The 15,796-nt window shown below is 48.6% G+C and overlaps 1 protein-coding gene across 18 annotated transcripts in view; it reads right to left on the bottom strand.

Annotated features, from left to right (window-relative positions):
- Window positions 1–15,796, bottom strand: part of LOC139777565 (sorbin and SH3 domain-containing protein 1-like) — a 75,736-nt gene that overhangs the window by 28,039 nt on the left and 31,901 nt on the right. For 9 of the 18 annotated variants that reach the window (XM_071715064.1, XM_071715070.1, XM_071715071.1 and 6 more), the window contains exons 6-15: window positions 9,542–15,166; window positions 5,352–5,399; window positions 3,161–3,360; window positions 2,716–2,878; window positions 2,518–2,616; window positions 2,127–2,266; window positions 1,876–1,948; window positions 1,616–1,651; window positions 384–528; window positions 59–164 (exon numbers count right to left, since the gene is read on the bottom strand). In XM_071715064.1, coding sequence (XP_071571165.1) covers window positions 59–164; window positions 384–528; window positions 1,616–1,651; window positions 1,876–1,948; window positions 2,127–2,266; window positions 2,518–2,616; window positions 2,716–2,878; window positions 3,161–3,360; window positions 5,352–5,399; window positions 9,542–15,166 — 6,635 coding nt within the window. Of the gene's footprint in view, window positions 1–58; window positions 165–383; window positions 529–1,615; window positions 1,652–1,875; window positions 1,949–2,126; window positions 2,267–2,517; window positions 2,617–2,715; window positions 2,879–3,160; window positions 3,361–5,351; window positions 5,400–6,188; window positions 6,328–6,679; window positions 6,788–9,541; window positions 15,167–15,796 lie in introns of those variants that run through there. The other 9 variants (XM_071715084.1, XM_071715081.1, XM_071715066.1 and 6 more) reach the window with 9 other exon arrangements.

The raw sequence follows: 15,796 nt of genomic DNA, 5'->3' as shown, positions 1-15,796 counted from the left end.
TTATAGTACAGGCAGGTCTGTCTACTCTCGAGTTACGAACGATAAAGGTCCGCCGTACCTCTTTAGCTTCCTTCTCGGCGATCGACGAGTGCCCTGGTTCATAGTCCTCGATGCGGCCAGGCTGATTTTTATAAATCTCTGTCGAGTATTTCAGCGCCCCATTCCTATAGCAGAATGTAAATTGCCCGTTATCGTATAAATCTTTAAAGAGTTTTATGTTTTAGATTCCAGTTACTGAGAAACGATCCGTTCGAACGATAAAAAATGATCGAAAGATGAAAATCGGTGAGAAGAGGACACGCGGAGGAAATTTAAACGATCCGAAGCATTCTTGCGAGCGGCTTGGAAAAAAAAGCGGGGAAACTTTCCGAATTCTCGCTTACTTTCTGGGCATAGTCGCCGTGGTGAAGTCATTTTCCTTGTTGCGCAGCCGTCGGCGGCTATCGAGAGTAACGGATCGATCCGAGTATGCGCGCGGTTCCGGTTCACTCAAATATCCGCTGCCGCTTCCGTATCCATATCTCCCTCCTGAAACAAGAGTGTTTCATTTTTCGCATTTTGTTTTCAGCCGGTCCCTATTCGGGCTCCCGTTTGGTTCCAGCAAAAAATCTACTGGTAACCAAATAACGTTCAATTAACAGCGCAAACAATTCGGTGTTTACCTCTGGTTTAGTTCCTACGACGTTATAATAGAAATATCACATTACGCAAACACATATATGCACACGCATAAACACATACACGTATACCGCGTTACGTAACATTAGTATACACGTTATTTGAGAATTAATCATCGAGAGATCTTCGGCATCGAGATTAAGATGTAATCCCAGTTTGCAATTAAATTTTAATCGATCTTTCCTAAGTAAATGAAGTTTGGATTAAATTTTTGCCGCGAGAAGATCGACTTGGCGCGATGAAACAATCTAAAGACGGGGAGCTCGCGAAAGATCGGACGCGAGAACTTCAAATCAACTCAAGAAGTTTCCTCGCGACAGCGAAGAATTCACGCCAACTCGAGAAGTTGCTCCGACTTGGCTTGATATATTCGATGAGAAGCTCGTACCTCCGCGGGGATTCTCCAAATTCTAAGACGTCCAATTCGGGCGAACCGAGCAATCTCTCATAAGTTAAAACACACATTAATGGTAAACGATTAATCGAATCAACCACGATGTTAATCTACGGGAGGGCGAGTCCTGCCAGGGAGAGGCGAGTGTTAATTATCAGCCGGATGTTAGATAAGGTAGAGGCGCAAGGTAGTCATCTATGTATCTGTGGCAAATTGTTTATTATTATTTTTTCACGCTCGACTAGCGCAGCTGTTAAGCGGCGAATATATGTACAGCGACAATTGTTATCTCGCATTACGCAGAAGGCCAGCTGCCGTTCTATGGAAAATAGCATATCCTGCGGCGATATACGTTTTTGCCACAATCGGAGATTATCTCTCCGCCGCGTTTTTACTTTACGGATATTAGTTACGCTGCTGTTACACAAAGTCGCAGCTAGAGCGACTGCGTTACGCATCGCACCCACGCACAGCGTAATATTAGTAGCAAATGTCGCAATTCGCGACCACCGCAGCAGCCATGCGCGGAAGTTGCATATTCACCTCTTCTTGATTTGTATTTTATGGTTACGTAGTCATCTGGAAGCAAAATCGTGGAATTATGCGACGGTGAACTGCCCACAAAATGTTATTATTTCGAACGCGCGCATTTATCGGCACGATATTAATTAAAATCCTAATTTACCCCGCAAATAATGATATTGTTTGGTACACTATGTATGCATAACAAAAATATGCGGGCGATCGTTTATATCTCTCGCGTAAAATACCGTCTAATAACCGCCCGTAATTGCAGAACTTACCGTTCCTATCCGCGCGGTGCAACGAGTCGTACATTCTCTTGTACCATTTTGCTTGATTGCTTTCCTTGACTTCCTAAAATAATTTATCGAGAAAGTATTGAGAGAAACGCATCGCACGCCGCGACGTAAAACAACCACTCGTCTATAGCGCGATATAAATCATTTCTTCCCACACACGATTGCTCGTCGAGCGTTCATCGCACCAATTAGAAGGTTTGTACTTTTGATTTACTTAATAATTAGCGACCTACCGATCTCAACACGAGAGGGATACCCTCCTTAGTGACCGGGCCGATCCCCTCGAATTTTCGAGGGCCTAGATCGGCCATCTTCTTCGGCGGTTCATGCTCCGTTTCCGGCTCACTCTCGTATTCTTTCTTCACCGTGTAGACTGAACGATTCAATTTCACAATAAATCATTAGCACTCGCGTACGCAGTGAGAGAGTAGATTGACACATACGTATAAATTAGACACAGCTAGTTAGCGAACGTTAGTGATAAGGAACAGATACGGACTTCCGAAAATCGGTGTACGTATAAATTGGGCGGCTCTCTCGTATATGAAATTTTATCCAACCATAATATAATAATCATATTGTAATAACGTTCGATTATTTAACTTACAACCGATCGATACTTACTTATCTCTCCTGGAGAGATCAGCGGTCTCTCGTCGCTCAACGGCCGATTATCGGACACGCTCTCCTCCAAGTAAGCCGCCCCTTTCGGCAATTGTCCCTCTACAATAAAATCGCAACGACGGTTTAGCCAACGAAAGGGGAAATTGTAATTCCGCAAGTCTTTAGCGGAGCAGAGGGATTCTCGTAATGGGTGCTGACCTCGTGCTTTCTGCAGCAACGTGATGGTCGGATTCTGGGCACGTGGCAATCGCGGCGTGGACGCGAGCGCGTTTAATCCCTGGGAGGGTGCCGAATGCGAATTCACGATTCGCGAGATACCGCTCTCCTTCCTCTCCTGCTCGCCTTCCCAGGGCGGAAGCGCCTTGAACAGAGTTTTGCGTGAGAATGCGTACCCTTGAACTTTGCCACTCAATTTCTCGACCGTTGGTGCAAGAAATTGGGGAAAAAAACCGGTTTAGACAAAAGTGACCACGCATGTCTGTTCTTTCCTTCGCAAAGGGAATTTTTTGCTGTTGCGTTCATTTTTTAAGGAATTGTCTGGATTGGATTTTGCTTCAAGTTCGCTCGCCAAACTTAACGCTTTAATCAATCGCGAGTTTAGTTTCTTAAATAGTTGGCGTCTCGGCGTAATTGACTGACGTACCTCTCCCTTTGGCTGCCTCTTCCGGCTCAGTACAGGACTCTCGAACGGCACGGGACGAAATTCCTTCCTCTCGGCGACGGGGCTCGCGCCGGCGCTGGCGGGGGTCCAAACCGGCGGGATCGGCTCGGTCTTCTGTGGTTCTTTGGTACGTTCGGGACTCGGTGCCTTTCCAGCTGGCGTTTGTCCTGGCGACCAAACGCCTGGCAACGAAAATTCACTCTTAAGAATGTAATCGACACGGCGTGCCCATGAGACGATGATTTGTTAATCAATACTCAGGCAAATGTGGTTATCGTCGGATGGAACAACAACGGTCTTGCTAAAAAAAAAAGGCCAGGCCGATCGATTACTTCCTATAAATGAACCCAGCTTCTATCATTTTTAAATTTACCGCTTTATAATTAGATTTATCGGTGACCCCGATATAGAAGCTAATTGAAGAAGGATTGCCAATAAAGGAACAAACTCGCCAAAAGAGGTCTTTGCTCCTGCAACAGCTGCGCTACGCGGATTTGGTAGATTGGCGCTAAAGCTAATATATGAAATGTATACGGGCGCGATGCTAATCTTGGCACACGGGGGCGCATTACATAAGGGATCGTCTTTTTCCCGGCTACTTCCTGCATTTTGTGCTACGTCACCGCCCACTACTAATTCGGCTCGTTTAAAAGTGGTTCTTCGACGCAGGCGATCTATTAAACCTTTCGCAACGTATACAATAATCCGTATCACGTATATTCACGTAGCGTAGAGAATCCGGGGAAAAAATAGAGCTTGCACACCGTTTCCAACGTCAGAGCAATCTTTTTTAACGGCCGCGCTTAACAAAGGTTTTATTAACTCGTTAACCACGGTCCGAATAAGAACGAGCGCTATGTCGCAACGTCGGTGACATAAACGAACCTATTGACGGGTGACTTCGCTCGAATGTCAGATGGGGAGGCGGCAGCGTGTTACAACGCGATAAAGATATATCGTCGCCACGATGAGTCAGGCACATATGCTTGTCGGAATTGAACCTCTCGGCCAATTTGCGGAGCCGTATCTCTCGCGGTCGCGCGCGGCAGCAGGAAATCAGGGGTGGGTTCATTTGGGACGCGGGTAAAATTAGAAGCGCGCGTGGGCGTCGTTAGGCATTATGAGATACGCATAATTGCAATTGGCCGAGAGCGCAACCTGAACACAATGCCGCGAGCGACGCGTTTTCTGCGCACGACACGTCAACGCCGAGACGTTACGCGCGAATTCGACGTATGTCGAATCGGCCGAAAGGTCCGAGATCGGATATGTTAGAGGCAGAGGAACCGTGAGAAATATAGATCGGCTTTCAGTTCGATTCGAGAGCGAAACACCTCCTAACACTCGCGAATGTTTAGCTAACACATATTTCTCTATACGGGAATATAATAATTGATGTTACACACGTTAATTTACGATACCGTTACGACAGTATCTATACATTCTCGCTAATTGCAACGTACGTGCGATTAATCAACGCTGTCGCGACGCCAGCTGCATCCAGCATCCAGCGTTCGAAACGTCAAAAACATCGAATTGCCATCGTTTTTGGATCGTGTACCGACATGCACACGCCTATTCGCAGCTAACAGCCAAGAGCAGCGATGGGTAATTAGTCGAAACATCCAATACCATAAGGATAACGTTCTCAGGTAACCGAAATTAACGCGCGCCTTCCTCCCTGGACAAATTACCGAATGGGATTGCTAATACGTATTACTAATACGAGATTGTTACTCGCGAAAATACATTCACAGAAACACGCACACGCGTACGTGCGGCAAAAACTTAATTACGATCTCGCTGCTAAGAACACATCACGTGGCCCCTACACAATGCGACCCACATCCTATACGTAATTAATTTTATTACGTCTTCGGAGAAACGGGCGTTGGTTAACGTAATGGAGATATACTCTCCTGGATGGCAATTCCATTTCTCTTATCGCATCGTTCATCATCCACTTACATTCGGGTTAATATTCGAAAAGTTAATTAATTACCGAAAATTTCATTAAAAATGTTAATGGACAGATATATTCTCGTAGTCGTTATTCGAGAACAACGTTGGATATTATTAATAATTTCAGATTGCATCTTCAGTCATTATGCAAGATGCACGACAACGAAATTATTCTGTTAGTTTTCTCACACATTCCTCGCAGCAGGTTTACCTGGTTTCGCCGACGAGGCTTTAAACGTGGGGGTGAACATAACGTTCTCTGAAAGCATTAAATAACGTTTTGTCAGGCAAAATGTCTCTCTCGGGTTCTCGCCGTTTCGCAAATCGCATTTATTTCAACGACGCATTTATGAACGGATCTTTTTTTAAGCGTCTCATGATTCAATAATTAATTCGTACGTCTCCGTGAGAGTTTTTCCAACCTAAACCATCGGCTATCAACGTGGAATATCTTGATGCTTATCGTGGGTCAACACTGCGCGACGCGAGTCGCTTATATTACACCGCCGCGTCCAATACCGCCTGAAGAGCTCTTCAAAGTTACTTTCACGATGAAACCGCGATTCATTAATATAAAAGCGATCTTGATGGACTGCCGCGAAACGAGCGCAAGGAAGAAGAATAAAGCCAAGTTGGATTGCCTTATTCCACAGCAGACTAAAAGCGTATCAGCGTCATGATGCATTTCTAAAACTGATCGTATAATTTACGAGCATCGAAAGGGTTTGCCGAATCATTCCACTTCTTTGTGATGTCTCTTCAATATCTTAAAATTATGTCAATTCCTCTCATGTCGGTAGATTTTTATTTATCTTTGCCAATTAGATATCCTCATATTTTTCCCTCGAATTTCCTCGTCGATTCGTAATACGATAATTCAAGAAACGCTCGTAATTCTTTTCTGAGGATTTCCTTCGAAAGGACGCGAGTTCCGAGTTGTCTCCGCGATCGCGGAACTACCTGTTGAAGAAATTCACGAACACCTATCGCGCCTTCATCCCTCGTTACCCCTCGATAATGCATCAACTCTCCCGAAATGATCACTCACTTTTCTCCAACATCGTCACTTTTACGATCTCAATGACCCCTTTTTTTTTATTTCGACGCGGCACCGCGTATCTCGACGGGACACTCCTCTCGAGGCACGGGAAAGTAGCACGGTAGGTGCCAGTCGACTGAGGCGTCGCGACGCCGACGAGGCTCGACGCCACGCCGCGCGCGACGCTCACTACGCCGACGTCGATGACGACGACGTCGTTCGAGGCTGCCCTATACGAAATCACGAGCCCACCGCCAACCAGTCGAGCTATATACGTGTGTATATATACGTTCGCTTGAAAGATAAATCTGAGTTTTTCTCAATCTTCCATCGTCGACGTTAAAACGAAGTGGCGTTAAAATGAACGACGTTCAAAACTTCATATAATTCTATGGTTCATTCGGAATATCTCAATCTTTCGGTATTAATATTTATTGCAAAGCATTCTCTTCTACTGTGTAACGCATGCTGTCAATGATTAAGCAAAATTGCGAACGCACCTTGCCCAAGTAGAAATCCCTTGCCGATTTTCAAAGCTTTGTCGATCTCGTGCAGCAAATCGCTCTCATTCCTGTTTCCTCCTTTCGCAATGGCATCGCAGCCGCTCCCTTTGATTAAAAAAGCATGCCCATATCCACCAAAATGAAAAAAAAAAAAAAACCAGATGCGGCAAATTAATTTCGGGCAGCGCGCCGTGGTGAGTTCGTTAGCAAGTCGCAAGCCGGGACGACAAAGGAATTCTTGGGTGCGAGATTTTTGAATATTCGTCATCGCTCGTAAAAAAAAGAATTGATGTATCAATTGGCACTGCGAATACAAATAACTTGTATCCGCAGGCGGATGCCTAAATTCGCACATTTAGCCCCGACGAAACGCACGCTGTGGCTAAACTTTCGTGCTAAAGTTAGAATAGAAAATAAACGGACGCTTCGGTAACCGCGTCGAAAGGTTCACGAGACTTACGAAATACAAATAACGGCGGTGAGTTAATAGTAATAGACGAGCGAGCCGTGTTCACACGCGCTTGGCGATGTGTCAATAAAAATTAACATTGTTGCACGGACAAATGACTTTATGACAAATATCGAGACCGTTTCCCATGTATTTTTCTTCTCGTTGCAACAACATTGATTGGCATTAAAATGTTTGAGTATAACATGCGTTCATGCAATATATTCATAACGTGTTATACGAGTATATTGTCAACATACGAGTGATCTATGATCTGAAAGATTAAAAAAGCGAGCATGCAACAGCATACGGTGAAAAAGCGATATTAGATGAATGTGAACATGAATCAGCTTCATTATCGAAATAAATGGGAGGATTGTCATTTATGCTTATAGTTATACTGTCACGATTACAACTTTTAACAAATTAAAAATTCTTGAAGCTCTCAAAAAAGGAAAAGTAATTCAAAAATATTCGCTTTCAAATATTGAGAGAGAAGTTTGTTAGATTATTCATTGATTACTTCGACGAGCTCCGAAATATCGCTATCGACCGCTTTTTAATCATGGATAGAGCACATATATATATATTGACATTTTAGCGGGCAAAAATCCTTGGTCACCACGAAAGCGATCTCAGGATGTGCGAACGAGCGGGCCAGTAGGCCACGTCGCGCGAGTGATTCAAAATAGCTGAAAACAAGACGGTGGTTCCGACGCGCGCTGGCCGAAATGGCGAACGCGTCCTACGAGCGACTGGCCTATTTTTCGTCTCGCGGTGTCTTATATTTAGATTCTCATCCTCCAATGAATCACGCACGAACGTCGCGGCCTGACGATCGCGGGACGAAGGAAAGAGCGAAAGAGTAAAACCGCAGGCCAGTACTCTTCCATCATCAGACGTGGCATCATCTAAATGATCACGTTATAGCGATAGACGTTTAGAAAAGGCATCGTGCCGAATAGAATATTTTGTGGAAAAGCTTGGAAGACAGTAAATTGCATTGTCATTTTCACTACTCCTCGAGGAAAGAGACCGATCTCTTCGAATTACTCGGCACGGGATTAAGCATTCCGCGACTAATCGGCTCCAGGGAGCCGATGCGTAAACGACATGACGCAATTTGATAGCCTCTGTACCTCCGCGTTGATATTCGTTATCGCAAACTGTCGCGGTTCATTATCCGCGACGCTGCCGTCGCAGCGCCCAACGCGAATGTTAACGCAATAATTTTCCATAGCGTCGCTTTGATGAATCGATCGCCGTCTCGGAATAAATGTCAAAATATACGAGCAGCGAGCAGCGCTCATGGCGCGCGTGTCGATCGCGTGCCGGATTTACGTCGCGGAATATTAAATCCCGCTTCGCGCACCCGATATTACGGCGCGTTGGGCAAAGCCGGCAATGAGAGGAAGGCGCGTAAACATGTATATTCGTTATAACATCACGTTAACTCGCCCGTTTCACGATACAATGAGATTTATTATTTATACAAGACTGATCGCGCGCCGTTGCTGGAGACGAGATATTAATCGGATTACGGAATTGTAGCAATCTGGACCGCGCGATTATGATGCTGCACGACCTGCACCAACGTAAATAGATCTCCGCGCCGTTCGACGCGCTTCCGCTTTATCGCCGAGAACTAATCTCGCCTTCCGAACCGTGTAGGAAAACAGTACTCAAGACAGTAATGAGATTTCCGTTTCGACGTTACCGCCTGTCTCTCATATTGAGAAAGTTCGCGCTTACGCCGCGATAGCTCAGGCGATCCGACGAGAGCGATGACCGGAGAAATCCCCAATTTTTTTTGCTACATCTCAACTATTTTAATCAAGCGCCGCGATATTGCAAATTTTACAGCTCGATTTTATTGCACGGAATTAAAGACGAGAATTTGCAATATTCAAAAAATATTTCAATTATTTCAATCAGTTGAAACGAAACGAATGTCACCGGTCGCTTTTATTACGCGAAATTTCATATTGCGGAATTTTATTATCGCTGCTTTCAGTCTCTTTAAGTCACGTTTATTAGAACGAGTTTCTAAAAGGGACATTGTCGGGTAAATATTAACTGAAGATTAATTATTCATCCTTCCCGCGTTTTTTGTCCAACGGTCTTCGTATTGTTGGCACCCAGGCAGATAGAGAGAATTAGCATAGTATCATCAAGAACGTTAGTGACGGCAAACATTAAGGCATCTACGGACGTCGGACAAGATGCGCGGGTTACGTTAGTGGTTGTTAAAGGGGTGTCCCTTCACGAGACACCGAGAGTCCAGGACGGATCGTTCGACTTCCGGGCGGGACGCTCTGTCTCTCAGCAGTCACCAAACGGCACCAATCATCATCGCAACACGACGAGCAACACAGCAAAATCCATCGTCCATTCCATTCGCCGTAACTCACCGCCCTCGTCGTCGCTCATCGTGGAGATCTTCAGGAACTCCCGCAGGTGGTTCGGCAGTTTCCGGACGTCCTGGAGCTCCTTGCCGTCGATCAGGAATTTCGCGTTGATCAGGGCGTCGCCCTCCTCGTCCTCGTGCTCCGTCCCACTCTCGTCGAGATTGATCCCAAATTTGTTTAGTCGGCTGCGCGCCTTCTCGATGAACTCCTTCGCCATCGCGCTCATGTCACCGTCCGCCTTGCGCTTGATGTCCTCGTGCGTGCTGATCTTCACGACCTTGTGGCTCTTTCGTTCCTGCCGCTCCAACACCTTGTGCACGTACTCGTCGTACATCTGTTGTCGAAATGCCTCCCCGTTCGTCGGCAACGTCGTCGGTCTCTTCGTCTCGACATTCTTACGCTGAGTCGTCTTCTCGGCGAACACCTCGGAATCGTTCCTCGGTGTCCTTATCGATCGCGTTTCCGCGCAACGTTCGTTAACTTCGCCCTCGCGAGACTTAAACGTTCCATTCTCCGCCGTTCTCCCCAAGTTTCCCTTCTGCGTGATCACGTGGCGTTCCTCGTGTTCGATACTCTCCGAGGATTCCTCTTCGTGGTGTCCGTTCTCGTGACATATTTTCTTTAAGAACTGCCGATTGCCAACTTTATCGATCGTCTCTGTACGATTTTTTTCTACATTCCGCGATTTCTCCTGCCAAGATTCTTTCTGAATTCCCGGCTCGCTTCGACAGATCTCTTTCAAGCGTTTCTCCTCGAGACCACGGGCTTCCATTCGCTTATCTTCCGCACATTTTCCGTCTGTCATCCCACGAACGTCGATCGGAATTTTACGTTCGCGCTCGAGATTTACGCTTGTTTTTTTCGAGGTTTCTTCGGGGATATCGGCGAGAGACGATCTCCTCGCTTCGTCGCGCTGTTTCGTTCGATGAAAATGCGTCTGGAATTCCTCGAAGGCCTTTCTCTCCTCTTCTTCCGCCAGTAACACGTTCTTCAGCTGGTCTTCCAACAGCTCGATGTACCTCAGTTGCTGAGCAAAGTATTCTTGAGGTAAGGAGCCCCTCCTGTCGCCGTCGAGGCGCCGTGACGTTTCCGCCTGCAACTCTTTCAGTTTATCCATGATCTCCACAGCGGCCACTTGTTTCAGTTTCTCCACTTCATGGTGACCTCTTCGCGGCTCCAGATGACTCCTCGGCGGATTCTGGTCGAAGATGCTCGTTGTATCGATGCACGACCTATCGACCGTGACTGTGCGCTTCGGCAACGGTGGTACCTCGAGTCTGTCGTCGATCAACGCCGGATTCACGTGCTTGCCGGGATCGACTGCCCTCCTGAGAAGCGGAGTCCGCTTGTCGGCGTCCATCGATTGATCGGCAACAGTACCGTTCAACACGAACGGGCACTTAATGTTACTCGCGAACGACCTCTCCGAATCGCGCGTTATCACCGCATCGCTGTTCGCCGACAGTCGATGTCCAGCCTGGGTGGTGGAACATGTCGCAATCTTAAGCCGATCGGGCCGAGCCACGTGACCGTTTCGCTTATCGTCGCTCGATTCGCCATCCTCGCCCCTCGTCGCCGCCAGGAATAGCTCGTTCGCGGTGGCGGCGCTTCGGCGATCGTGTTTGGCTAGATTCGACCAGTCGTTTGGCCGAGGCTCAGCCTTGAAACATTCCTGACCCCCGTCGCGCCCGAGAAAATCAACCGTGGCGTCATCGGTTATCGGCTTCGTCTGCTGATCCGCAAGTGTATCATTTCGAGGACCGTTTCGCTCCTCCTTGATAATCTCCAGCAGCCTGCTGCTGGAAATCTCGATCGTGGGGTCTCGATGAATCGCTCGAGTGACCGACTTGGGCGTTTTCGCAGCTGCGTCGTCGTTCTCTTTGACCGGACGGATTTCCACCCGATACTGCGGCAGAGGAACGTGATGTGGCTGTTCCTCGCGATAACTGTACCGGTTTAGGAACTTTCGGTGAAGGTCCAGCAGGGTGTCGGCACTTGTGCGCACCTGCGTGGCCTGTTGCGACGGCGACAGGCAAACCAGAACCCTGGGGTCCTCCGTTGTGGTAAGCGCACGCCACCGTGGCTCCCGATTTTCCATCCTACCCTCCGACTCTGATAACTCAATATTAACGCTCTTCGGCAACTTGGCCTGGTCTGAAACAGCATTCGCAATGTCGTTAGGACGAGGCTGCTCGCTCTCGTCCGGCGTTTTCGTTAGTCCGTGCCGTCGATCACTCACTCCATGCATCGAGTTTAGTCGGGCGTTATCGCGCTGACGCGCGCTCGTCGACGTGTCACTCACAAACCTCTGCAGAGTCCGTATACTCTCGAAGATGTTGAACTTGGGCGTAGTGATCTCGCCTATCACCTGCGGTCCATACGGCATCGACAAAATCCTCTCGACGCAGAGCTCGCTGAGAGAAGGCGGTCGTTGCGACACGTCTTTCGTAGCTTTCTCGGAAGTTTCCACGGAGGTTGCCTCTTCGTTCAGTGGCTCATGGTAAAGATCGTCCACGGGCGAGTATGGAACCGGCTGCGGCGATTCCGAACTCTCACCCGATGTCGTTTCATTTGTGGATCCTCCCGCGCTCTTCAGCAAGGTGAGTTTTCGCTTCAGAGATTCTTCTACCTCGTCCTTCAAGTTCTCCTCCTTCGCTTCGCGGACGATCGCGCTGATATCGGTCAACGACGTTTCCAGCGGACGATGCTTTATCGTACTCAAGGACGTGGTACTGCTGGACGAGTCGTGTCCTTGAACGTCGCCCGGCTCGCCTTCGGGCGAGGGATTTCCGCTCGTTCTTTGAAAGCTCGCCTCGTCGTCGAACGAATTCCTCACGTCGCTCTCTCGGGATGAGCTGCGCGTTTCTTCCTCGTGCTTCTCCTCGCGCCTCTCTTCGCGCTTCGACTCCCACGTCGAATATTTCGAATTACGAAGACCATCGCGCTGGTTAGGGCTCGTGCTCTCCTCATGTCGTTCGATTATTTTCGTCTCTGACGTTTCGCTCTTCACTATTCGTTCTTCACTTATTCGTTGGCGGAAGCCGGATGTCGATTTCTCGTTCTTCCCGTTTTTTCCCTCGGGCTTTTTCTTGCTCTTCGAACCCGAGGAGCCCATCGTTAACTTGTCTCTTATCGAGAAATTCGAATGAATGTCTGATTTATCGCACCTCGGTGATTCGTGGTTTGTCGTAAAATTCCTCCTTTCCGAATTCGTGTTACCCGAGGGATACCTTCGCACCTCGGCTTCGCCCTCCTGCCGGCACGACGACGCGTTTTGATCATATGCCGTCGGTGCTGCGGGAGTCGCGGGCTTCCCTTCCTCACGACGCGTTATTTCCGTGCCCGTCGTGCTTGCCAGCGCGACGACGTGCGTGCCGGTGCCGCGCGAGCGTGACAGATCATCGTCGCGAATACCCGATGACGCGATCGATCGACCGCTCTCGGTCGAAGCTTCGGGGTGCCCGATCGTCGGAGCGGCATCCGCGCGTCTGACCTGATTTACACGGCCACGAATCTGATTAGCGTCAACGGTCGTTGAGATTGGGTCACGCGAGCTCGAAAAATCCTCGCTATAAATCGCCCGACAGATCCCCGACGTGGAAGAGCTCTTACGAGTTCCGGGAAGCTCCGGCCGTCGCGGCAGCTCGTTGTCCGCCGCGTCGCGACTCGCACGCTTCCGCGTGGATAATTTCGTCGACCCGTGTTCGCGCCCGTTCGCCGCGACAGACGCCTGATGAGCGTTCGCGCCGCTCGAGATATAGTCTATTTCAGGTGGCGTCGGCGGTCTCTGAGGCTCGCGTCCGAAACTGGACGACCGCCTCGGCAGAGGCGGCGGTCGCTTCGTTTCCGACGCGGTTACTTCGCTCGGTGACGAATTCGGGGATAAATCAACTCCGTCGTCCGCTCTTGATGCGCCGTGATTAACGATCGTGCACGGCTCGATGGAATCTCTTCGAGGAACATCGCGGTTCTCTGATTCCGCAGGTGCCACGACTTCGGACGAAAATTTATTATCTTCCGCTTTACTTACATCTGCGTCACTGATATCACTTACCGTCACAATACATGTCACGTTTTTTCCTACCTTCCCCGCTTCATTATTTTCCTCACCAACGTTTTTCGCAGCATCATTTTTCACAATCTCAATTTTCTCAACGGTACAACCGTCCTTTAAACTGCCTTGCGTCGTGTTTGCTGCAATTTCCAAGGATTCACCGTTGAAGATGTTTTTCGCATCCACTTTTTCGTCTGTCGTTTCGGCCGCAGGATTGGTGTCCTTTACTACTTCAGTTTCGAGACCCGCGACGCCTTCAACAGAATTGGACTCAACGTTTTCAATCTCCTCGCAATCGTTCACTTTATCGCGTGAACGTAATTCCGTAGCGTCATTCTCCGTCGTATCAGTTTTAATCTTGATATCGCATTCCGACCCGGCAACTGGTTCAATCTCTTCAGGATCAACCCTTCTCGCTTCAAAATCATCCGTCATCCTCTCGACGGAATGCCTGTCCTCGCGCCGATACTTGCTGATCTCCTCGTTTATGAAATCTCTAATGTGTTGCGCTTCGTCCTCCGACAGCCTCTCGCCCTCCTCCTGTATGATGTCCAGAAAGCTGCTGGCGTAATGCGACACCGACATCGCGCGCTTCCTCGTTTTCCGGCGCGACGAACTGACTGTTTTCTCGAAGGATCTGCTCTCTTCCGTCACGACGTCCCGCGGGACTTTCTCGACAGACCTCCCCTCGTCTTCGGTTACCTCCTCGGAGAAACTCGGCAGTTGAAGGTCCTCGATGAAGTTTCGCAGCTTCTTCTCCACATCTTTAGGCATCACCGTGGCCCACATCAGAGTCGGGGATTCCGTTTCCAGTTTGGAGAACTTTTTCTGCGGCGCGAATTGCTGCCCAATCCGATCCCTCGGCTTGGATATCTCGCGATCCTCGAGGTCCTCTCCTCCAATCAACTCCTTCTCCGTATCGGATTCGAATTCGACGATCGCCGATCCACAGTCGGCCTCCGCATCGCTGTCGTTGACTTCTCGGATCTCCAATCGAGTCTCGTTCGCTCCTGAGCGTCTGGTCTTCGCGTAACCAGAAAACGAACGTACCGATTCCACCGGCTCCGATACCGTCACTATCGTTGACTCCTTTAATGTCCTGTTGTTTCCGGTCTCCACGATACCCACCCCGTCGATATGGCCGATTGTCGCCTCCAGAGGTAAACTGCTGACAGTCGTGATCTCGATTATCCTCGGACGAGATTCTTCCAACTCGATCTTCTCTATTCTGCGTTTATCGTCCGGCCGGAATCTGCATCCGCGATTCTCGCCTTCGGTCAGATTAACGTTCTCCGAAACGGGATTCTCCGCGACGGAGTCGTTCGTCTTTAAATCGTCGTCGTCGTCGTCGTCGTTATCGCGCTCGTTCCTCGAGGTCGTCGGGCGATTCTCTTCCTCGGGCTTCCTCTGTTCGGCCTTTCGCGAGGATTCCGTGACGTTCGCCGGTGGCTGAGGAGGTCGCCGTCGATTCCGATTCTTGCGGCCGCGGTTGCGGTTGCGATTGCGCGCGTTGCCCTGCGGCATCACGGCGCAGTCCTCCGCGTCGGTTGCGTAATCGGGAAGATCGCGGTATCCTACGATGTCGCGAATTTGTGGAAAAACTCTCTCGTTCTCCGCGAGTCGTCCTCTCTTCCCTTCTTCTTTCTCTTCTCTCGCAGGATTCTCTCGCCGGAAATATCGCGTCGCGGTCGTTTTACGACAACTTCCCCCGACCTCCTCCGCTCCCTGTTTCTCCCCCGTTCGTTTCTACCTAATATCCGCCACGAGTTTCCCGACTCGGGATTTTTCTTGCGCGCCCCACGTACGTGTGTTTGACGCGCCCTTATTTTCACGCTTAAAGACGACGGCTCGTTACGATTTTCCTATATTCCCCGAAGAGGAGCAACGGGATTTGAAAGTTTCCGAAAGTATTACGAAAAGATGTTACCGTAGGACTGCATTTTGCAGAAAAGTTACAGCTTCGATCTCTCCCACGAATTTCTATTGGACACGAAATGTTCCATTCCGACTTAAAGAAAAGATAGGACAGATATAATAAAATTAAAATGGTTTCTTTAATTTTTTTTAGTCAACCGAAATAGAAGATTGTTCTTTAGTTTAAATACAGATTCAATTCTTTAACAATTCTTGGATCTCAATATCCCTCGAATATTTCCATTCGGAATTCTCGAGGAAATTCACTGTGCCAATTTTTAATACACACC

Source organism: Temnothorax nylanderi, unplaced genomic scaffold (genome assembly GCF_030848795.1).
Source record: "Temnothorax nylanderi isolate EJ_2023f unplaced genomic scaffold, tnyl_v1.0 TNYL_tig0154_pilon, whole genome shotgun sequence".
Classification (NCBI taxonomy): Eukaryota; Metazoa; Arthropoda; class Insecta; order Hymenoptera; family Formicidae; genus Temnothorax; species Temnothorax nylanderi.
This window is presented reverse-complemented; position numbering and strand designations above follow the sequence as displayed.